The sequence below is a fragment of the Electrona antarctica genome (assembly GCF_951216825.1).
Source record: "Electrona antarctica genome assembly, chromosome: 12".
Classification (NCBI taxonomy): domain Eukaryota; kingdom Metazoa; phylum Chordata; class Actinopteri; order Myctophiformes; family Myctophidae; genus Electrona; species Electrona antarctica.
This window is the reverse complement of record NC_136793.1, coordinates 47,884,683-47,909,843: the sequence shown is the minus strand read 5'-3', so window position 1 is coordinate 47,909,843 and position 25,161 is coordinate 47,884,683. Positions and strand designations below refer to the sequence as shown.

The 25,161-nt window shown below is 43.2% G+C and overlaps 1 protein-coding gene across 1 annotated transcript in view; it reads right to left on the bottom strand.

Moving 5' to 3' along the window:
- Positions 1-2,004: 2,004 nt before the first annotated feature.
- The window catches only part of LOC306934443 (rabphilin-3A-like), a 62,959-nt gene continuing 39,802 nt past the window's right edge, over positions 2,005-25,161 (bottom strand). The window contains exons 2-19 of the mRNA XM_079517012.1: positions 23,271-23,374; positions 23,048-23,062; positions 21,994-22,131; positions 20,021-20,150; positions 17,852-17,935; positions 17,043-17,196; positions 16,449-16,490; positions 15,334-15,549; positions 11,819-11,971; positions 6,664-6,743; positions 6,158-6,229; positions 3,933-4,042; positions 3,652-3,778; positions 3,140-3,196; positions 2,830-2,975; positions 2,650-2,731; positions 2,440-2,536; positions 2,005-2,324 (exon numbers count right to left, since the gene is read on the bottom strand). Of these exons, the coding sequence (XP_079373138.1) occupies positions 2,194-2,324; positions 2,440-2,536; positions 2,650-2,731; positions 2,830-2,975; positions 3,140-3,196; positions 3,652-3,778; positions 3,933-4,042; positions 6,158-6,229; positions 6,664-6,743; positions 11,819-11,971; positions 15,334-15,549; positions 16,449-16,490; positions 17,043-17,196; positions 17,852-17,935; positions 20,021-20,150; positions 21,994-22,131; positions 23,048-23,062; positions 23,271-23,347 (1,911 nt within the window). The 5' untranslated portion in view covers positions 23,348-23,374 and the 3' untranslated portion in view covers positions 2,005-2,193. The remainder of the gene's footprint in view (positions 2,325-2,439; positions 2,537-2,649; positions 2,732-2,829; positions 2,976-3,139; positions 3,197-3,651; positions 3,779-3,932; positions 4,043-6,157; positions 6,230-6,663; positions 6,744-11,818; positions 11,972-15,333; positions 15,550-16,448; positions 16,491-17,042; positions 17,197-17,851; positions 17,936-20,020; positions 20,151-21,993; positions 22,132-23,047; positions 23,063-23,270; positions 23,375-25,161) is intronic.

Below are 25,161 nucleotides of genomic sequence, written 5' to 3'. Positions count from 1 at the left end.
TAAACATTGATTAAATTATAATAGCATTAGATTTCTCTTAAAAGTGTACAGTATATGTATATATCTTGAACCACAAGACATTTCATGCATAGCTTTTTTTATTTTTGCCTTCTTTTCTTCTATTTCTTTTATTTATTTATTTATTTATTTATTTTACATTGTTTTTTATCTTGCAATGTCTGTATAAATTGAGGTCATTCCATTGTGTAAGGTGTGCTTTCCTCAGATCATTGTGATTGCTGAACAGCCCACACGCTTTCGATTGATTGTGAGTGTGGTAGGCCCTGCTTTGGGGGTAACTGGCTTACCCCCCGCCCTCAAATTTCAATTATTATAATTTTTTTCTTCCGAAAACAGCAGCTCTACAAGCCCACAATGTGTCACATCACGATGTGTTGTGAGCAGGGTTCATCGCCATGTCGGCTTGTGGTGGACATTTTTGTTAAATTTTGGACATCGTTACAAATATTACCAGAAACAGAGCTAGCCCTATATGTAAACAAGTGATGTGGTCCACTGGGTTGAGGGACCTTCGGAGTTGCTTGAAGGTGGTCCAAATGAACCATTACAGGTCTGTAACTCTGAATGTGTACAGATGGAACATTTGTAAATTTGGTTCCATTTGTACACACATCCGAGAACCATTAGGTGGACTCCTAATGTGCCATAGTGTCAAAGGAAATCAGTGTCATACATATTCTGAAGAAAACCTGGAGACTGACGTTCAGTATTTGGGTCTCATGATCAAAATAAAAAATAAAAGCTTAAATTTGCAACTGACACATTTGCCTGATGACCTATCGATGACCCTGTTGTGAGCTTGTAGAGTGGCTGGCTACGTTTGCCTTGCGACACCGTCGTACGACGAAATATGATCAGGCTATGTGGTTAAAGCGGGCCACGGTTGCTCCAGGCACATGGACGTCACGAGCACAGTGCATGCAAGTAAAGCTGCACATACTTATGACATATAGACACTACTTCACCTTCTCTACCTGTTTAAGCGGAGCAGACTGAGCGCTGAGAGTAAGAAATGTAATGCATTCAGTATAAAAAATGTCTGCAGTAGAAAACCTCAGGGCCGTCAGGACGAGCGTGCCACGTGCTTTAGAGAGGTACAGAGCTTAGTTAGCAGAAGAAGAGAAGTCCCTTTTGCTGCCAGCTCTCACCGCAACTGAGAGAAAAAACTAAAACATATCTGTTCACACTGGTCAGTTTCCCGCGACAAAGAGCTAAATCGTTTCCCACAAACTCAAATGTCACGACTAAACAGACTTACAGATTCATAATAAGATAGCCTAATATTGTACTAGGTGTGCTATAAATTTAAGACACAAATTAACAGCAACTGATGAAAGATGTGTTTCATCTAGCTCATATAGTCCATCCATATATGAATAGTGAATCATATACAGACAGACCAGCTTTATCTAATTTCTATCCTAACCTGAGCAATGTATCAATATGTAAACATTTTTCTCACAAGATTATGTCAGTGACATTGGGCACAGTTGAAATATTTCAAGGTGCATTTGTGTGTTTCATCATGTCTCTGGCCTTGCATGCTCATACAAGTGTTAGACTAAATAGTGATGTCATTTCACAGGAAATAAAACATTATACCCTGCCACAGCCACACTAATGAACTTAATAATTAAGATTTAATGGAGGTTGTTAAGTGGCTACATAGATAAACACCACAACATATTGCTATTCTTCTTGCCCCGTGCCTGTGAATTTTTAAATTAACTTTCTTTTACTTTGGAGTGTACTAAGTTCAGTATACCATTCAACTTAATTCACGGGCCTTTTATGCAACTGTATGTAAAGATGATGAACTTTTTAGTGTAGAATGTCTTAAGATGCTTTTTAATTATCTATCTTGCACTGATTCAATCCTAAATGTATTTTTAAGTATGCCATTTTTGACTTTTTAAGTGTGCCATACATTTCAGCACAGGCAGAGAAACAGTTGGGAAATAGACAGGAGAGAAATAGGTTAAAATATTACATCTGGGGAGGGAAAGGCATGGGAGCAATGCCTCTTTTTCTTTTGTTAAGGTATGGGGCAGGGAATAAGTATGGGCAGAATGAAATGGAGCCTGAACGCGATGAAGATGAAGGTCTCTTGGGGGAGAGGGAACTGGACTGAAGGGGATAGATTTTAGTTCATGCAGATTAGGAGGCTAGTGGTTAATCACTAGAGACTTGGTTCTCATTCAACAAGGTGTGCCAACGCTCAATCTTTTTGTCCTTGTTCTTCAGGCACTCATACCAGTGCTTCAGATTCTCTCCTTTGCCAGTGATTCCCAGCTGACAGCCACCTTTCACAAATAGGAAAACAAACAGTCAGGCGTGTTGCCAAAGTGCAGAGGAGTTGGAGAATTGAATTAGTTTCAGAAAGTGTCACTGATCAAAGAATCCAAGAAAATAACATACCAATGTAGTCATTGGATTTCCCAATGTCATAGTCCCACACAGAGATGTCCAAAGTTTTCTTGGCCAGTTCAGGGTGTTTGATGTCATAGCCGAATTCCTGAAATGTGAAGGAGGTGATACAATGAACAATTCCAGAGTAGAATAGTAACACAATTTTAAAATAGCCATTTGTTTTGATTTCTGGCTTTCAGGGGGATTTGGAAAACGAACCTCATTGTACTCTGGATTTAGGGTCTTTTTCTTGATCTGTGTCTTGTTTTTAGCCTTTTTCCCCATGTCAGGTTTCAGAACTCTGCAAATTAAATATTTTCTGTGAACATTTTGGCACAGCTGATCTGGTGTTTAGGTTGTCTAAACAATCACAGCAATCACAGCAATCATGGAACCTACATTTTGACAAACGGGTCAGAATAGCCGTTAGCGTCCATGGCGGCCAGGTGAACACAGCGCACCACACCAACAATAAGCCGACCAAGCTGGGTGCTGTACATGAGGGAGATCAGGATTCGGCCACGTTCCTCTACCTCCGCTCCAGGCTGGAGAGTGAAAGATGAAAGGGTGCGGGAAGGGGTAGACGAGTGGGAGAGAAGGAAATCAAATGAGAGAGTGAGAGATGCTCGGGCAAGCTTCATGAGACGATTTGCATATGCTTTAGTGAGGAATCTGTCATGTTTAGGCACGCCAGTTTTTGAGGCGTTACCTCATCCTCATAGAGTGTGATGCCTCGAGATGAGCCTGCTGTTGCGTTTTTCTTCGTCTGTGAAGGGAACGAGATGACTGCAGGTTAATTACCAAATCTAGAGATATATGGGAATACAGTACCACAGTTGACTGTGACGATTAATTCATGCAAAATTACCTAGACCTATTCTCGAGAATAATATATCGTTGCTATCAGGCATAAACTCTTAGAGTATATATGAATAAACCTTGTATCGCCATATCAAATATTTGGGTTTTTGTTGTACAAGAGTGTTGCGCAAGAATAGGGAAAATACAATCAATTACTTTTATTGTATTTATTTAAGACTTGGGTTTTTATAAATATTTAACAAATTAAAAGTAATAACAAAGAGCCTGTGACTAAATAATAACTACTACATACTAATAGATCATTTAACATTTCCTGAAAAGTAACCGTTTTGGACATACAAGGTTTCCACCCGACAGCGACGGCATACTTACAGTATACAGTATACGAGTGCAACTTACAGGGACGACTCTCTCTAGACACACACTGAAGTTCTTCGTCTGGTTAAGCTTAAGTTTCTTCAGAGCCACTCTGGTCTCCCCAATGAATTCATTGTGCCCAAACTTGTCTTCATCGCATACAGCCAGCCTGCAAAAATCAAAACGAGAGAGCATTAGTCATTAAAGGTCATCTTTTAACACCAATCCGCTATATGAAGGATGAGGACATAAATTATATGATCATCTGAGCATGACGTGACGTTAAGTGGACAGGTTTATGTTTGATGGCTCGAGGAATCCACCTGAGGGTCTTGCGCTGCATATCATCATCTGTAAGTCCGTGGTAGGTTAGCGTCTCATTCCAGTTGGGGTTGCGCGTGTTCCTCAGGGTCTTTGTGCGCAGCTTTGTAGACTGTTGGATAAGGGGAGTAGGGGAAATAAGGTCCAGGAACTGGCAATATGTAGGCCTATATATTATGTATTATTGCTTAATTATTAAGCACTAATACACAAGAGGCTGTTGTTGTATGTGGGAATTATAATGTTTTGACCATCCGGCCATCAGGGTGCCTGAGGGTGTTAAACACAATGCAAACCGTAGTGACTCCAAAAGAGTTGTATAATTAAGCACAATATATTATGGCTTCTTAGCAAAAGATTCACCCTTTTAACTTTTTGTGTTCTTTTCGTAACCTATTTGATCATAATACTACAGTGTCACACAAAAGCATCAAAAGTAACAGATCCGCAAGCTCAATGCTTCAATGCTTTGATGCTTTTGAATTTGAATCATGAAACGTAACAGTTTTGGACATATGAGGTTTCTATGAAATGCAAGCAGTTACAGGTTTATTCATGCACCACAAGGTGTCAGAATTGTGCCTGCGGGAAGCTCTCCTCCTCTAACAGTAGATTGAATCACTGACTGACATGTCACAGATCCTCCATGTCCTTCCAGTCTCCTCCTGTCCTGCCCCTACCTGCCCATCAGATGTCACTCTCCCCTCATGATCCATCCCCCTCATCTGTCATGTGTTACACCTGTGTCGATTGTGTTCAGTCACCTGTGTCCTGTTAGCCTGCGTGTATATTTAACCATTTTAACCTGTACTTCCTTGACTGGGGTCTCCCGGGGGTCTGTCTTTCTATACTAGGCTCATGTGGATCACGTGGATAAGCCCTGCTCTTTTGTTGGTCCGTGTCTGTTTGTTTCCCAGTCTGTCTGCTCATGATCTGTATGTTGACCTCTCGGGATCCGCTCGTAATTCCGACGGCGCATTCATCTGACAACGTGGCTTTGCATGTGCCGTGCGGTTAGGGTTAGGGACAGGGTTAGTAATGGGGCGACTCTGACCAACGCGCCGTCAAAATAATGACGTTGACCAGGCCTCTCAGTCCGTTGGCCTGCTGGTTAGTCTGTCATTATGTCTGACAGTCTCTCGTGTTGTCTCACTATTTACCGGACTCTTTTTTTCCCTTTTTTTTCTGTTGAGGTGTCTGCCAGCCTGTACATAGGTCTGTGACTGTACCCCCTGCCGCCTGCTGGTATGTTCCTGTATTGTGCCTATGTAATAATAACAATAATAATAAAACTTTATTTGTATAGCACCTTTCATGACATGAAATGCAGCTCAAAGTGCTTTACAGAGCAATGGAGAAAAAAAAGAAAAGCAAGGCATAATGCAATACAGTGAGGACATGAACAAAAAAAATTAAAAGATCAATTAAAAGCAAGAGTATAGAAGTGGGTCTTGAGCTGCGCTTTAAAAATGTCTACAGAGGCTGCCTGTCGAAGGTACAGTGGGAGTTTGTTCCACGCCGTCGGCCCGTAGAAGCAAAACGCTGCTTCCCCATATTTTTTAGTTGTTTGGGACATATTTAGGCAGGCAGTCATGTACTGTAGGTAGGAAGGTGCGAGACCATTGAGAGCTTTATAAACAAGTAAAATAATTTTAAAATCAATCCTAAAAACAACCGGTAGCCAGTGCAGTGAAGCCAAAACTGGAGTAATATGTTCTCTCATCTTAGTTCTAGTTAAAACTCTGGCTGCTGCATTTTGGACAAGTTGTAATCTGTCAGTTGTTTTCTTAGGCAGTCCAGAAAAAAGTGCATTGCAGTAATCAAGCCGAGAAAAAACAAAGGCGTGGATTAGCGTTTTTGCATCGTCCAATGACAAATAGGCTCTGATTCGTGCAATATTTCTAAGGTGAAAAAAAGCAATCTTGATAACATGATTAACGTGTGAATTAAAATTAAATTCAGAATCAATAATGACCCCCAAGTTCTTTACTGTACTGTTACTTTCTACAGTCAGGTTGCCAAGTCTGCTTATTATTGATTCTTTCTGCTCACTAGAACCGATTATGAGAACTTCTGTCTTATCCTCATTTAGCTTGAGAAAGTGTGAAGAAGGAAACTTGTGGTTTCCTCCTTAAATTCCTGCCTACTCTTTTCTGAGCTTGAGTCCTGCTTTAAATAACAGTGACATTCCTCCCCCCACCCCCGCACCCCAGGTGACTTCACTCACCTTGCTAGCTGGCAGCAGATGAAGCTTCACATAGGGATCTGCCAGTCCATTCGAGTCCATGGGTTTCAGTCCCTGAAGAGACGAGAGTGACGAGAGAGTGTCCACTTACATCACCTCACATTAAAAGATGTGCATCCCTGGTTTCTTTCAAAATGCCGCCGTTTTAAAAAGTTTTCCTTTGTACAATATAGTGGTTTGAATTTTTTGGTGACATGTAGGCTATTATTGTGTTATTTTGTTATGATATGTTGCATTGAATACATAAGTCCACAATGGATGGAAAGAAGTCCCCAGGACTTGTTATCCTTTTAGCATTAATGTCTGCCTGTATCAGATGCTGTTTGCATTTCTGACTAATAAAGTATTCAATCAACTAATCAATCACAGATTGCAACCTTTTATAATACTAGGCTGGTACCGTCCTAGTATATGGAAGAGAGATTTGGTGACTTATAGGATGATGATGATTGATGATGAACATGTGTGCAGAGATGAGTGCAGTGTACCTTGGCTCTCATGATGCTACAGATCAGGCTGTTGGTTGCCTGATCATAATGCAGGCTGAACTCTAGAGCACCCAGGGTGGCTGAAAAAGACACAGAGAAAGCATTACATAGAGAGCCATGAAGGCTGTTAGTGCTGGCTGGGAGTCCTTCTAAATCCTCCAGTTTTCTGAAATAAATATTTTCACGATTTTTCAAAAATAGCAGACCTACAAGCTCGTAGCGCGCCACTCGGTGGCGCGCTATGAGCTTGTAGATCTGCTATTTTTCAATAGCTAAATTATAACATAATGTTTAAAACACCAAAAGGGGTTCCCTTTTGCCCAGATCACGCAAACCTCAGCAAAAAGAAAAGGACAATATCGATGGCCTCCAACTGTATTAGAGGCTGGTGGTGCTTTCCAGCACTGCTTCTCAACGTGGGACCTCCTCAGGGGTCCTTGAATGGGTTCCAGGGGGGTCCCATAGCTACATGATTGAATGGGTTCCAGGGGGGTCCCGTAGCTACATGATTGAATGGGTTCCAGGGGGGTCCCATAGCTACATGATTGAATGGGTTCCAGGGGGGTCCCATAGCTACATGATTGAATGGGTTCCAGGGGGGTCCCATAGCTACATGATTGAATGGGTTCCAGGGGGGTCCCGTAGCTACATGATTGAATGGGTTCCAGGGGGTCCCATAGCTACATGATTGAATGGGTTCCAGGGGGTCCCATAGCTACATGATTGAATGGGTTCCAGGGGGGTCCCGTAGCTACATGATTGAATGGGTTCCAGGGGGGTCCCGTAGCTACATGATTGAATGGGTTCCAGGGGGTCCCATAGCTACATGATTGAATGGGTTCCAGGGGGTCCCATAGCTACATGATTGAATGGGTTCCAGGGGGGTCCCGTAGCTACATGATTGAATGGGTTCCAGGGGGGTCCCGTAGCTACATGATTGAATGGGTTCCAGGGGGGTCCCGTAGCTACATGATTGAATGGGTTCCAGGGGGTCCCATAGCTACATGATTGAATGGGTTCCAGGGGGTCCCATAGCTACATGATTGAATGGGTTCCAGGGGGGTCCCGTAGCTACATGATTGAATGGGTTCCAGGGGGTCCCATAGCTACATGATTGAATGGGTTCCAGGGGGGTCCCATAGCTACATGATTGAATGGGTTCCAGGGGGTTCCCATAGCTACATGATTGAATGGGTTCCAGGGGGTCCCATAGCTACATGATTGAATGGGTTCCAGGGGGGTCCCATAGCTACATGATTGAATGGGTTCCAGGGGGGTCCCGTAGCTACATGATTGAATGGGTTCCAGGGGGGTCCCGTAGCTACATGATTGAATGGGTTCCAGGGGGTTCCATAGCTACATGATTGAATGGGTTCCAGGGGGGGTCCCATAGCTACATGATTGAATGGGTTCCAGGGGGGTCCCGTAGCTACATGATTGAATGGGTTCCAGGGGGGTCCCATAGCTACATGATTGGAATATTTGAATCCAAATGAAATGGACCCTCAGACTCAGAGCGTGTACAAATGTAACCAAATGGACCGGTGAGGGTCCCAGACATACAAGAATCGTAAATGGGGATCCGTGGCCTAATTCGTATCAAACTGGGGGTCCTTGAAGGCTGAGAAAAGTATTGCTGTTTTAACTGATTGCATTATAATTGTAATTAACGGTTTGTTGTAACTAATATTGTTGTATTACTGTTTTTTTCTGTATGTAATCTCGGCATCATTGTAAATGATACAATGGTCTCTCCGAGAATTTAAATAAAGGTTGAATGAATGAATGAATTTATTTCAGAATTAGCGTGGGATGAATTGTGGACATTGGACATCAGATCACTGGTGTTTCAGCATACATGTGTTCACAAGACGTCATGTGCTTTTAACACATCATGTGTTCATATTAAGACGTCATGTGCTCATATAACCTATGCCTATACCTACAGGACCCGGCAGGAAATCTCTTTTAAGAAAAGCAACACAGTATATATATAATATATAATATAAAGGGAATCAAATGAGAATCAGAATCAATCTCAAAAGGATTTAGGACACACTGGCCTGAAAAGACCTCCCGTGCTGGATTGTATGAGAATATTATTGTCTTTATAATATTGCCTCTATAAGTGTACACATCCCTGTGTCAAATCTATAGTCTCCAACTGGCTGGTCCACAAGGCCTGTGGTTAAAAATAATGCAGACGCAAAGCAACTATACTACTCATTCGGTTTTACTATTAGAGGTGTAAAAATAGACCTAGCCAGTAGCCACACACCCACACAGGACAGATTTGATGAGATGGCTAGAGTGGGTAGAGAGGCCATCTGGGAATCAGAAGGTGTCTGTTTGGTCCCTGGCTCGGCTATTGTCCCTCAGCAAGACACACCTGAGACCAAATCTACAAATGCCTTCTATAAACCAGTAGTTCTTTGAAGACTTTTTAGAAAATGTTAAAAAGTAGCAGATGTACAAGCTTGCATCGCTCGCATCTGTGTTAAAAATGCTCGGCAACATAATATGGTGTTGTTTTGTATATTTAATTTGTATGTAATGTAATGTAATGTAATGTAATGAAATGTCCTCGGGACAGGGTATTCTATTTGTTATTCTTCTAGGACCCCCTCAAAATGAGATGCTATACATCTCAAGGGGTTATTCCTAATAAAGAATGTCAATCATAATTATTGTCAGGACTGATTGATTGGCTGATCAAGGCCATATAGGCTCTATTCTACAAACTCCAAACTCTATTCAAAGTACATATAGCCTACCAACAGTTAGCTACCAACTCTGTATCTGTAACAAAAGATTCCCCAATTCCAGAGAGACACAGTGAAACCATTCCTATTTTTTGCAATTTCCGCCGTTCTCACTAGGGGACAAATTCAATCACAAGGGGAATCTGTATTCCGTCAGCCCTGTTGTATCCTAAATTATTTGCACCGTTCCGTATTCCCGGAGCTCCGTATAGGTAACGCCTCATCCCTCGGGAAGAGAATGAAGGTTGCCGGCTGCCGCCGGCTCGGAACGTGAAGTAGGCTAGAAGTGACATGATGACACAATTCTCATCACTCAAGGGCCTAGTACACACACAAATGTCATCTTACAGCTCACATCTCACCATTGACTTATTTTATTCCCTTCTCTCCTTTGCTCCTAGGATATTGATTTGTGCTTGGATAATGCATGGTGCCTATCATCTATCATCTCCTACCAAGCACAGTGATTTGATTTCTGCCAGGTGCTTCCAGTTTGCTATAGTGCCGTGCCGTGCGTTGGACAATTTATCAGCATGAAATATTGCCAGGGTGGACGATAGTGAAGAAGAAATCAAACTTGGACATGGTTTAACTCAGACTCACAAAAGGGAAATGTCTATGCTGCCAAATTGATTGAATAAAAATTCACGATGTCGTATGATAATAGCCGCAGTATGTTAAGTGACTAAATTAAATTATTCTGCTTGATAACAAATGGGAAGATATCACTTGAGTCATGCTGTACGCTATTTCGCTTGAGGATGACTGGGGCTTTGTGTTTTACAAGAAATTCATGGCTTTTCAAATCACTTAAGAGCAAGGTAGGCGTGCCGACAGCAAGGTAGGCACGCTGACAGCAAGGCCTTAAGGCTCGTGAGGCGCTCTCAAGCAAGCTGCTACAGTAGGTCAATTAGTGCCCGCGCCAAGCAGCCGACGGCATTGCGTCAACGAGTGTGCCGTCGAGGGTTGGCTAACCGTGTCGGACAGAATAGGATATCACGTGACCCAAAAGGAGCCCCCCCCCCCCCCCCCCCCCCCCCCCCCCCCCCAATCTGAGACACTCACATGTCATGTCAGTTGAAGTCTTCGCACCCAGTTACTTAAGAGTGTCAGTTGTCAATTGGAGTGACACCCAGTCACCCACACAGCCACAACACTAGAGGGAGCGACCGTGATGTGGTACCACCCAGATTTAGTGGGAATGCTCTCATACTACTGCTCTGCCACCAAAATGTGGAATGCCCTGACACCATCCATTATTAAAGGATGGGTAACGCTGGTATGTTTCCAAATTGGCCTGGAAAAAAAACATCTAAGGCCTACAGTAGAGGGGAGGTAAATGTAATTTCCCCATCTCGTTTGTATATTGTTGATGTCATGTATTATATTGTGTAAATTTGGTATGCTCTAATGTTGATGAATTGAATACAGTACATAGGACCACAATGGAAACAAGTCCCCAGGACCTTTTTGTGTTATCCTTTTAGCTTTAATGTCTTACTGTACCACGTGCTGTTTACATTTCTGACTAATAAAGTATTCAATCAATCAATCCATCAATCCATCAGTCCATCAGTCCATCAATCCATCCATCCATCAATCCATCAATCCATCAATCCATCAATCCATCAATCCATCAATCCATCAATCCATCAATCCCCAACCCTCCTGGGGGAAAAAAAACAATATTGCATACCGTAAATGATGCATTTATAATAGCACCTTTATCCGAAGCGCTTCCACAGTGCGCTTTAGATTAATCCATTAACACACACATTCACACCAAACCTCCCCGATTTCCCAAGCGGCCGATCTACCTCCTGAGCCACGCTGTAAAACTAAAGAACATGCCATTATGCACGGACATCAGCGGAGCTTGCTGAATGAGCAGATGAACAGATGGTGTACTATAGCTACTACTCACCAGTGGTGTAAACAAGGTAACTAAGTACATTCACTTAAGTACTGTACTTATGTACAATTTTGAGGTATTTGTACCTTACTTGAGTAATTTCCAATACTTACTTCTACTCCACTACATCTCGGATCCAAATTTTTCACTTTTACTCGACTATACATTTATTTGAAAACTTTATAGTTACTAGTTACTTTATAGATTTTGATTATTATTACAAAACATACATGAACCACTTCAGTGTGAGCTTGTAGATCTGCTATTTTCCAAAGATTTGTATACATTTGAAAACATGAAATGGGACATGCTGTACTTTAAGTACATTTTGATGACAATAAAAGTACAACGGTGTACTTTTACTCGAGTAAATTTAGAATTCCAGACTTTTACTTGTAATAGAGTACATTTACATTGCATTATTGATACTTTTACTTAAGCACAAAATGTGAGTTATTTTCCACCACTGTGTACAACTCACTGCCTTCGTCCGAGTCGTAGTCGTTGAAGTCGTCCGTGTCGGCTGGGGGTGGAGGCTGCTGTCGGGCGGCCGGGGCCCGCCTTGTCTCCTCCCGCGCTGCAGGAGGCGCTGCTGCTGCTGCGACCGATGGATAAGCATCTGGTTCCATTGGACCTGCAAACCATTGATATTAAGTTCGTTGGAGCTCTCCCGGTATTTAAATTATATAATAGAACAAAAGGCTGTATGGGGCAACCCAGGGAAACAAACAAAAAAGACTATACCTATTCTAATGCAAATTAACCTTCTATCTAATCCTAACCAACAAAAGGAAAAGAATGGTTACAAATGATCAGGATGAGCTGGATGCAATCCTACCTGGAGGGGAGAGAACAGATGGTGAAGGTGAATGGAACACTGTCCCCCCCCCCTCCCAGTCAGCTGTGGCGTTCCACAAGGAAGCATACTAGGGGCTTTACTGTTCCTAATATATGTTAACGACATGACTTCAGCTTGTGACTGCAACTTGTTCCTGTTCGCAGATGACTCGGCACTGCTGGTCTCGGACAGGAACAAACTGCAGGTTGAAAAGGCCCTCAGCTCTGAACTCGGTAGAATCTGCACCTGGCTCGCTGATAACAAGCTATCTTTACACCTGGGAAAAACTGAATCCATTCTCTTTGGCTCTAATAGTAATCTCAGCAAGGCAAATGGCTTCTTGGTTAGAGTGGGTGACAATGTTATCACACGTAAAGATGAAATTACCTACCTAGGTTCCATCCTGGAGGCTAATCTTTCCGGTGATAAAATGGCCACCAACGTAATCAAAAAAGTCAACCAAAGAACAAGATTCCTTTACAGGATCTCCTCACTGGTCAACAAAAACACCTTGAAGACCTTAACAGGAGCCCTCGTACAAGGTTTCTTTGACTATGCATGCACCTCCTGGTACCACAGCACCTCGAAGGCCCTTAAAACTAGGCTCCAGACTTCCCAAAACAAACTGGTCAGGCTCCTACTTGGCCTCGCCCCCCGAACCCACCTCACCCCTGCCCACTTTGACAGGCTGGAATGGCTTAGGGTCGACGACAGAGTACAGCATCTTGCAATGGGTCTGGTCCACAAGATTCGATACACCACCAAGATACCCATGTACCTAGATACTTCCTTAATGTTAACGAAGTCCACACCCACAACACCAGAGGGAGTGCAACGAACCATGTACAACCCAGATTCGGCACAAACAAGGGAGTAAATTATTTTCGCTCCTATGCCACCAAAATGTGGAACACCCTACCAACAGTCATTAAGACATGCGAATCCCTTGACTCCTTCAAAACCGCTCTCAAAGGGCACCTACGGATGGCTGCAATTCGAAACTGGCCCCCGTAAAATCTGAATTCCCCCCTTTTTCCCTCACTGTATATATTTATTTTCCCTTTTTACCTCCATTATGATGAATTCCTGTTCTGTTCTTTGTCTATATAGAAGTGTCTATTTGTACGTCTCTAAATGTTTTGATGAATTGAACATGGTGGACCCTCTTGTAAACAAGTGTAATGCTTAATTGGGTCGTCCACTCACAGTTTACAGCCTTTGTATTGAGTTGAAATGTACTGTAATTCTGCAAACTGTTAATAAATATTTCAATCAATCAATCAATCAATCAATCAACCAACCAACCTATATAAACTCTCTACTCTACCTAATGCCTAACAAAATAATGACTGTTACAAAAAGCAAGCTCCCATACTCCTGTAAATTATACCTTACCACTTAAATCAATGTACATATAATTACTTGTAACATCACCACAGCGAGACAGGCAAGAGATATATACACTCAGGAACCTCCACACAGGTATATGGAGACCCCAGTGTTGACTTTTTACAAAGGTGTAGCTCCCCTGGACAGTGTGCTCTCAGTATGACAGACTGAGTCACAATTTATATTCACTGTATTGTATATATAATATATATATAAATATAATCACGGTATAATATATAATACACATATATATATATATATACAATCACCGATTATGTAACAGACTCCCATTGTAACAATGGGAAATGCGAAAGTGCTCATCTCAATGGGATAGTTCCAATGTTTGGAACTATAGCTATAGCACATAGAGGCACCCCGCTTTGCGGCGAGATCAAAGCGTATTTGGCGACTACAGCTCTGGTTGGAGCAACCTGTCTCCAACGGGAGGAGGAAGTCAAGCGGAAGTGCTGAGGGTACACTGTGCTTTGTCTTACAAGAATGTGAAATGTCTAATCTACACAAGTCGCAATGCAACATGGTTTGAGCTTGTATATTTGCTGTTTTTTGCTGTAATGGGTGTGTTTGACCTTTTTAAGAGAAAGTGGTTAATTATTTTTTGGGGTACATTGGATCTACTGGAAGGGTATTTCCTGAAAAGAAACAGTTTTGGACATACAGGGTTTCCACCCGACAGCAACGGTATCCATCACATAGGTCAAACCAAACAGAGACTAAGGCCCTTTCTCAATCCTATTTTTAACCCTACCCCTCATCCCGTGTAGCCAGATATTACACAATCTGCGAATGCTATATGACGGAAGCATTTGAAATGCGACAGTCTGACTATACGCAAGACTATATATGCGTGACTCTTGGGATCTCCCGAATAGAGTATGCACATGCATCACTTTTCCACCGGGACACCCCCCCCCCCCCCTCATGTAAACTGGGTGGCAAAAAAATTGCGCAGCAAGGAGTGTTGGAGTTTGGAAGCGCTTGCACATAATGCAGGAGGCAGCAGAAGTCGTTGCGTTATTGAGAACAAGCGCTTCCAAACTCTGACATCCACAAATAATCACCTGCACATAATTTCTTGGCAGAAAGTGGCTCAGTCTTAACAAACATGTCTATGGTGGATTTTTATGAGGCAAAAACTTTGCAGATAGTAAGAGGATAATTCAAGCTTTCTATACGGCTGCAATGTTGGTGAGTTTGACGTTGTTTAAAGGACCACTTCACCACTTTTCAACTTCTCTTCCTATAATTGGTCCTAACTAATGTTCATGATAAAATACCACCATTTATTTCTACTCAGTCTGTGTCTCATAGGAAGGCTGTGGGCAGTTCAGAAACCCGTCCACCAGTGACATCATCGATGGTGAATCCAAGCTAATAGAAACGGCAGGCTTTCTTTTTCTGAAAAGTTGCAATGCAAAAGTTGAAGCCATCGTTCTCACGATAATAAAAATCTAAATATATTTTAAAACAAATCTTGTTTAAAAAGAAATCTGCCTAATGATGTCACTGGTGGACGGGTGTCCGAACTGCCCAAAGCCCTCCTATGAGACACAGACTGGAAAAAAATGTGGTGTTTTATCATGAACATTAGTGAGGACCAATTATATGAAGACATGTTGAAAAGTGGTGAAGTGGTCCTTTAATACAATCAGATTGGACGTATGGGCTGTCAAGGCCAGAAAGTTGTTTTGTGCCACTCAGTATAGGCGTTCCCGCATGTCCCACGCGATGAGTCCTGTGCTGTTGCTCACCTGGCTGGGTACCGGTGGCGGACGCAGCCGCCGGCGGTGGTCTGGAATTGTGGACGGACACAGCCTTCTTCATCACCACAGGGCTGGCCTGGCCCGCACTGCCCCGCGCGTATCCTCCCGGAGCAGCGGCCATGCTACGCACCTCTGTGGGTTTAGGGGCCATAGGTGGTTTAGGGGCCACAGGCGGTTTAGAGGCCACAGGTGGGTAGTCGGCGCCTGCATGCACGAATGCGAATTAGCATGGGTTCGCCCCGCACACATGCGCTCGCACAAAAATCATGCGCGCGTGCACACTCGCACACTCATGCACGCACACGCGCACACACACGCACACGCACACGCACACACACACACACACACACACACACACACACACACACACACACACACACACACACACACACACACACACACACACACCACTTCCCGCCTCCACTGCAGTTAAATCTGTAATACCCCCCCCCCCCCCCCACCCAGTCTCTCTGGATACTTTTGATGTTGCAGCCTTTCGGTTTGCACAGGCATTGACCTACATACAGTGCTATACTGCCTATATGCCTATAAAGCTATATGCATTTTCTCCACTTTCTGTCATGTGCATTCCACATTTCACAGGTAATTGCATACAAAAAAGCGTCCGTTTCTTTTCTTTTCTTTTCTTTTCTTTTTTCTTTTTTTTTGGTGACCCGTCACACTGGGGCCGCCCGGAGGCACACCTCCCCGTGTCACAGCATGCACTTCCCAACATTCTAATTGAGCCTCTGCGCCTCATTCCTCCCTCTGCAACAGGAGGCGGAGCTGACAAATTTGGGAAGCGGATCAAAGGAAATATGGTGTATACTGTATGCGGTGGGGGGTTTAAAAGTAATGAGAGGATGGCGAAGGGGTTGGTTGTGTGTGTGTGTGTGTGTGTGTGTGTGTGTGTGTGTGTGTGTGTGTGTGTGTGTGTGTGTGTGTGTGTGTGTGTGTGTGTGTGCGCACGTGCAGATGCTGCTGGGTTGAGAGACTAAAGAGGTGGTGCTTAAGGGAAATGGCAGAGCTCTGGCGGTATACACATATCACAAAAGGTGGAGTAAAAGGTTAGAGATCTTTTAATGGCTGTTGAAATAACTTGCCTGTTACAGCCGGCTGCTGAGAGGCGGCGACCTGAGTCTGACCTGAAAGAAGTTCAAAATGGCAGAAAGGATGGAGGGAAAGTTAAAAGCTTTTGAGCAAAGCAAAGGGCATGAAAAATAGCCTCTATATGTCAGACTATATTACTCAAACAAATCTGGGCCCTTCTTTATTCTCTCGGTCTTTCGGTGCACTAAGGCAGGGGTTCTCAACCTTTTTGGCCGGGGACCCCCGGAAATGCTTTGGCAACGTCTCGGGACCCCCGCCCCGCCCCCTCCCGACCCCCAATATAAATTGACTGCTACAATAACCTTAAACCATTTTGGGCGGGAACCCCTTTTGGTGTTTTAAGCATTGTTATAATTTAGCTATTTAAAAATAGCAGATCTACAAGCTCATAGCGCGCCACCGAGTGGCGCGCTACGAGCTTGTAGGTCTGCTATTTTTGAAATTTTTTGAAAAACCCCCCCCCCCTTTTTTTTTTTTAATAATTTGGGGACCCCCCAAACTAATTTGGCGACCCCCCGAGGGGTCGCGACCCACGGGTTGAGAACCCCTGCACTAAGGGACAGGGGGAGAAAAATGAGTCTAGCTACCCTGGGGCTGTGGTTGGGATTCAGACGCTGGGGGACCCTGGGGGTCTGCAGCTTGCTGGGCGTTTGCCTCCGCGGGTTTGGAGATTGGCATAGGAGGAGGTAGGAAATGCTTAGGGAAGCCTTTGAAGAACCAGGCACCAGACCTCTTCCATACCTTGGGGAAGAAAACAAATATTACTGTCATAGGCTTCCCAGCAGACATGGATACACTTTAGTTAGATTTTGCATTCAAACCAGATAAAAGAATAAACACTTACTTATAGGCCTATAGCACTTTTCTATAAACATGTTTTTTTTTACAAAGTGCTTCACAGTTGAAAACAAATCTCATAGACTGCCGACATACAGCATTATGTTTTGTTCAACATTTTGTAGTCAAAAATTGATTAATAAAACAATAACAATAACTTAATTAGTAAAGCACTCTTCTATGAATACAGTTGGAGGCCATCGATATTGTCCTTTTCTTTTTGCTGAGGTTTGCGTGATCTGCGCAAAAGGACAGTTAACCCATTTTGGGCGGGAACCCGTGTTTTAAACATTATGTTATAATTTAGCTATTGAAAAATAGCAGATCTACAAGCTCATAGCGCGCCACCGAGTGGCGCGCTACGAGCTTGTAGGTCTGCTATTTTTGAAAAATCGTGAAAATATTTATTTCAGAAAACTGGAGGATTTAGAAGGATTTTTTTTTAATTTTGAGGTCAGGCCTAAATGGGTCAAATGATAAGGGACAATATCGGTGGCACCCAACTGTACATTTACGAATTGCTTCACAGTTGAAAACAAGTCACAAAGGCGACACTTGCCTCCCGCTGTTCCTTGCAGATCTTGCAGAGCCACACGGAGCGTGGCCGGCTGTTCGTTTGTGTTCCACACTTTGTGCACATGTTCTGTGTGAGGTGAGAAAATCAAGATTATCAAGTTTATATACGTATCGTATGGCTTAAACTATACTTTCAACCCTTTCAGAATATCTTTTGTACAACAAAGTATGAAGAAAAAAACCTACAGGGGACAGGTGTGTCGGATAAGTAGGAGAAAACTGGAATGTTGCTTCCTTACAGAATGTATTTAAGCAGCAATGTTTCGGTCGGTCAGACCTTCATCGGGTATTAGTGTGCGGGATTCCAGTTTTTCGTATAAATTGGGGAATGGAACATTTTACCTTTTTTTCAACATCATCTTCATATGGGTCCTCACTAATGCTCACTAATAGTCACTATAAAGTACAGTATCATTGCTGTCTACACTCTCTGTGTCTCTGAGGTGGACTGTGGAGGTAAAATCTTTTGCCATCATCTGTGGTCATTTCAATATGATTTCAAACCTTTTAATTTGTTTTTGTTTTATTGATGCAAGAACAATGGCTTCTATTTCAGCATGCTAAATTAGCATGGATGGAATGATGATGTCATTGGTAGGCAGGTTTCTGAACTGACAACCACTGAGACACAGTATTGCAAATGGAAATTATGCCATAATGTCGAGCCCTGAGGTTACACCCTCTGGACATAACGCAGCAACGCTAGCATGTCGCAGGGACTTAAGACACACGCATAATCCACTTTTAAACGTTTTAGGCGATAACCTGCTCAACGCGGTGATATAAGCGACTCACCGCTGACCCCAACACATCTCTCATTCTCACCCTTATAGGGCATAGTAGTGGTGATATAAGCGACTCACCGCTGACCCCAACACATCTCTCATTCTCACCCTTATAGGGCATAGTAGTGGCGTAAAAACATAGAGATTTAAAAAATAAATAATAATAATTTAAGCCTAGAATCAAGCCATCCAAGATCCTGGTGAATCATGACCATAAACCTTGATTTTGTAAAAAGAAAAAAGAATAAAGAAGAAGAAAGAAGAATAAGAATAAGAATAAGAATAAGAATAAGAATAAGAATAAGAATTAAAAAAAATAAAATAAAAAAAAATCCACTGCTATGCCCTGGCCTATGCTGAGTGCCAAGCAGAGAGGCATTAGCTCCCATTTCTTTGGGTATGAATGACCCGGCCGGGGATCGACCCCGTATAGTCTCAGGGCGGACAGACACTCTGACCACAAGGCCACTGAGCTGCATGGCTTAAATAATGAGCATCTGTGAGGACCAATTAGATGAACATAAGGTTGAAAATGGGTGGTGCTCCTTGGTTAGAACCATTTAAGGCCCAATAAAACAATACAGTTATATGATGACGGATTGTGTTTCGTAGATAGGTTTATTGGACCCTACAGCTGCATGCCGCAACACACAGAGGTTTTTGTTCTGTTGCTCATTAGTCATTATAGCCAGTGGTGGAAAGTAACTAAGTACATTTACTTACTGTCTGTACTAGAGTACAATTTTGAGGTATTTGTAGTTTACTTGAGTATTTCCTATTTCCAATAGCCTACTTTTACTTCTACTTCACTACATCTCAGAGGCGAATATTGTACTTTTACTATACATTTATTTGAAAACTTTACTACAGTAGTAACTAACGTTACTAGGTTCTTCACTTCAGCCCTACATTTCGACCATTTGAAAATAGCCGATCTACGTCGCGATGCGACGCATTGTGAGCTTGTAGATCTGCTATTTTAAAAAGATGTATAAATATTTAAAAACTTTAAATGGGAAATTCTGCACATACTGGTCTTTATACTTGTAATAGTAATAGAGTAGGCCTTAAATTGCAGTATTGCTACTTTTAAATGTTTGGGTTTTTTGTGGCTTTCACCTTTATTTTATATTTTTTATGGAGGGACAGACAGTAGGCTGACAGGAAATGGGGAGAGAGATGGGGGGAAGACATGCAGTGAAGGCCGTCGGGATCGGGAGTCGAACCCGCGGCACACTGCCAGCCAAGGTGCCTGGACCACTGAGCCATGGCCCAGGCCAGTATTGCTACTTTTACTCTTAGTAAGTACTGAGTACTTTTTTCTCACCCACTGGTAATTAGCCCGGCGGTTCTCCTACGTACTATACCTTCTTGCAGTCCTCACACACCACAGAGCTGACCCCGGGCGATCCCAGCTGCTCCCCGCACAGCAGACAGCGGGACACGCCATCTCCACACACTGTCTTCTTCATGTCATCCAGACGGTTCACCAGGCGCCTGCAACGGGATGGCGTGAGTGCGGAACGAAACAAAATGCATTCCTTGATCACCTCTCTTCTCTATATAGCTGGCCGTGTGTGTATATGTATATGTATGTCCCTATAGTATGTATATCCGTTTAGACTTTAGTGGCAGCGGTGGCCGAATGGATTGTGGAATGGTCTTGATACCGGAAGGTCGCCAGTTCGAATCAGCGGTCCGACACGTTGAAGTGCCCCACCGCTGAAGTGCCCTTGAACAAGGCATTGAACCACTACTATGAAATGTGTTCTATGAGCAGGGCCTGGCTGGAAACAAGTTCTTGAGCTTAGCCCAGATACCCTGGGTAAATATAGTAATCATTTCATTTCATTTCATAAAAACAGCTGCAATACCGCTGGCTGACATAAAGTGTCACTGTTGAGAATCCTAACACGCACGTATGTACGCACGCACGCACGCACGCACACATTGACCACTGCAGCACACACACACACACACACACAGCCTACACCGCTCAGTTCGCACAGGTGTAATTTTTTTTGTATTTCAAGGACCACTGTTTTACAAATGGATTTTACAAATGTGTACACTCTTCTTGTTATAGACTCATAAGGGTCCATTTGGTTTCTAACTATTAATAATTTAGAGGTGGACCCCCTGCAAAGCCCCTCGCAGGACCCCCGGGGGTCCCAGGACCCCACGTTAATAACAACTGCACTACACAGTACATAGAATGTCATTGTTGTAGAGATTGTCAATCCGAGTTTTAACAAGAAATCTGCCTTTGAGACACACTGTGATTTTTTCCCCCCTTCCTCATATCCCACTGGCATTTAATTCAATTCAAATTGTAACACCTCCACTCCTGTAACACCGTAACACCTCCACTCCTGGAGAAAAAAGCCTGTGTCTTCATACACTTGGAGACAGACATGGCTCTCTCCCATGTGTCCACACATCTTTGAACAGCACAAACTCTTCACACATTATTATCATCTTGCCCAGGGTTATTGCTTTGACACCGCGCCACAAGGCGACCCGTCGATCAGCATGTTTCTGGACCCAGCATTGGCTGGATTATTGCCTTGGTGAAATAAGCTCTCTCTTTCCCTCTCCAGGTTCTTGGCGACTCTGTTTCCCCTCCCCCACCCCCTCTCTCGTTCCAAAGGACCCTTAAGAGTCCATTTGGTTACATTTGTACACTCTCGGAGTTAAATTAACCCTGAGGATTTTACTGTGAACACTGTGCACATACAGCTTTCTCCATTGCACCCCTCCCCCCATTTCACCCCCTCCCTCTGAGAGGCCAGGCATGGCCATATCACTACGTAGATATTAGTCTAGAACTTCGGTGTGAAAGATGCATTTCCAAGGGGCAGATACAAACATAAATGGTAAATGGTGCATTTATATAGCGCCTTTATCCAAGACGCTTTACATAGATTGTGCATTACATTCACCCATTCACACACACATTCATACACTGATGGCAGCAGAAACCATGCAAGGCACCAACCAGCACATCAGGAGCAATTAGGGGTTCAGTGTCTTGCTCAAGGACACTTCAACACTAACTCTGGGGGAGCCCGGGTTCGAACTGGCAACCTTGCGGTTACCATCCAGCCACTCTGAGCCACCGCCGCCCCCATATTCAAACGTCACAGCAAAAAGGAAAAAAAAAAGAAAAGCTACTTTGAATAGATATAGTAATATTGGTCACCCACAACTCAAAATGTACTTCAAACTGAGGAGTGTCATGACCAATCTGCCTATCTGGCTATTGTTCCACTTTAGCTGTGGTAGATTTGTCTGGTTTCCAGGCTACAGTCCATGGTCCTCCTGGTAAGGGAAATCTCACCCAATCCTCTCCTGCTCCATGGCCTCCATCTTCTCAGCGCGGGCAATCACATTGTTTATAATCTCCTTCTCTTCATCTGTCAGGTCTGGAGCAGGTCCTGATCCAGGGCCCGGGCCCGCCTGCATGCTCCAGTTGTCCCTGAAAGCCACAGACGTGGTTAATTCATCTGCAATGACTTGTAGGGCGACAGCTATTGTTTATTTTCGTAGCTATTATATTTTGTATAATCGACTAAATTAATCACTTATTATTTAACAAAATGTGGTTCACTGGCTTCCTCTAAAACAGGCCACTTGTCAGGAGACCAAAAGGGGAGGCAATTTATCACTTCTCCCATAAATAATATTTAAGGGAGAAGTGATATATTACCTCCCCTTTTGGTCTCCTGACAAGGTTGTGACCCACCACCCTCTTTCCCCCGATCCCCCCTTTTTTCTACTCTGTACATAATGATTTATATTTATGATGATATTGATTTTTGACTTAAACATTGTATAAATGGTGTCACACAAGAATAATTAGATCTGATCTACAAGCTCACAACTGTATTTCAAAAATAAATGAATATTAAAAAAGAATACATTTTTTAAAATAATCGATTACATTGATTTTGATTAACTGTTACACCCTACACGAGTGTCTCCTTGCTTAACAGGGAGCTGATTACACTCAAATAATATGCACTAAACACCCACAATTAATACATTCAATACATTCAGTGTTGTTGAGGCGACGACGGGTTAAATGTGTCGGATGAAAACACCGGAGGCAGGAACATAGTAGAGTAACTGTACATACATACTGTACAGTGATCTTTATGTGTGTGAGTGAGTAATGGACACATGCACATTGTGCAAGCACGCTGCAGTAACCCCCTGCTTTGTAGGGCTAGCTTGTACACAAATCATTCATGAATAAATATGCATTCACACCGCAGCATCCCCACATTACACTATTATATGCTCCAGTGTTGTCAGAGTTGATCTACTGCACACACACAGCACACAGGGATATGGAGAGATAAGAGTTGGGAGTAAAGAGCTTTTCAACTCACTGCTCCTTATCGCTGCTGATCACGCGTCGAAAGGAGGCGGGAGAACGGGGGGGGAAAAAGAGAATACACTAGATTAGTGCCAGAGAAAAGGGATGCGGAGGGAGGCGGGGTGGGGTGGTGGTTAATAAAACCACACAGCAGCTTTTCATAGTGATTATAGCACAGCGCTTGCCGTGCCCAAGCATATAGCATGCTGCTCTCTCTCTCTGCCACCCGCGCTTACTTGGCATGCACCACGGTCCTCTTCCTGTCGTTGGATACCCAGCGATCCGAGCTGCCGCCCATCACCGCGTCCGTCATGGCTGCTGCACTGCACTGTCACACAGGCTGTAGGTGGACAGACAGACAGACACGCACGCACACACGCACGCACGCACGCACGCACGCACGCACGCACACACGCACGCACGCACGCACACACGCACGCATGCACGCACGCACGCACACACGCACGCACGCACGCACACACGCACGCACGCAGGCACACGCACACACACACACACAGAGAGAGAGACATTAGAACCACATTTTATACCTGGTGTCACTATCTTTGGAGAAAATAATAATAATAATGATTTTCAAAAATGGCAAAAATAGCAGCTCTAACTGGTTGCTAGTATAGATCAGAATGTCCATTGGCTTCACCGCATGCGACACTGTCACACAACCAGTAGTGTAAAGTAACTAAGTACTCAAGTCCAATTCTTTCTTTTCTTTAATAGCACTGTTTATGCCTTTATTGATAATGAAGTGAAGTTAGACAGGAAATGGAGTGTGTGTCGAGTTTTAATGTTCTCCCTGTGTCCCCTATAGGTACAGTATAGCCTCACAAAAAAACATGCAGTAATCATGGTCTCTAAACTGCCTCCCCCTGGCCTGATGGAGGGGAAAGGAATTGGTTGGAATAACGTGTTCCTGCTACGTCCAACCCAGGAAACTCCCTCCTGTCAGGTGAAAAGAAGCGGCTTGGACTCCTCATGCATTGAAGGAAAAATGAGGTCAGTCCGTTGCTCTCCCCAGGTTTGCAGAGGGAGTGTAGAGCCCAGGATTGATTAGATACTTGACACCGTGAATGGGTGAAAAGATGGGTTACAAAATCGTGGGATAAAAACAGCGGTGCTGTCAGGCCACACATTGGAGCCTAGGTGACCGGACCATTACGCCAGTGGCCCAGGCCCTTAAGTACAATTCTGAGGTATTTTTTTACTTTATTAGAGTATTTCTCCATCTCAGAGGCAAATATTGTACTTTTCACTCCACTACAATTATTTATAAACTTTGGTTACTAGTTACTTTGTAGATTTCGATTTATTATTATTACAAGACATGCATTATCCACTTCAGCCCATATGCATATACTTAGGCTATTTGAAAATAGACGATCTACAAGCTTGTAGATCTGCTATTTTCAAAGCATTTTTAGACATTTGGAAACATTTGGGACATTCTGTCAAATAATTTTACTTTCAGTATAATGCAAATGCAGACTTTTGGAGTATTTCTACATTGCACTATTGATACTTTTATTTAAGTAAAATAATGTGAATACTTTTACCACCACTGTCATACAAGGGTCCATTTGGTTACCAACTCCATCGTCTAGCTGGGGACCACCTGGAATCCCCTCAAGGACCACTGGTGATCCCCATACCACTGGTTGAGAACCACTGAATTAGATAACTGCACCTTGTAGTTATATCTTGCAATGTAATCACTTATCACATCTTTGCCACAAAACCTGAAGGTACTTTAATATGCTTGCTGGCAGGCAAGCAATAGCAATCTCGGAGCTTTATCTCTTATGCTTATGCAGCACTAACGTGAGCACGAACGACCGTAGCTCTGTTCTCTCATCAATGATGACATTTGCTCCCGAAATGGCGAAATCTGTGAGGCAGCATAGTGCTGACCTCACATTGGCTGGTCACCAGGTGCACTTTATCTTATTGCCTAAAGACCGATTCAAATATGATGCAACAATGTAGGCCACAGATTTACAAAGCAAGAGTGATCTGTGTTTGTACTTTGTAGATTTGTTGTGATATCGACTGTCAAATTGAATTGCCGTCAAAAAGCCATCTATCTTACTCTTTATGTATCTAAATCTCACAATC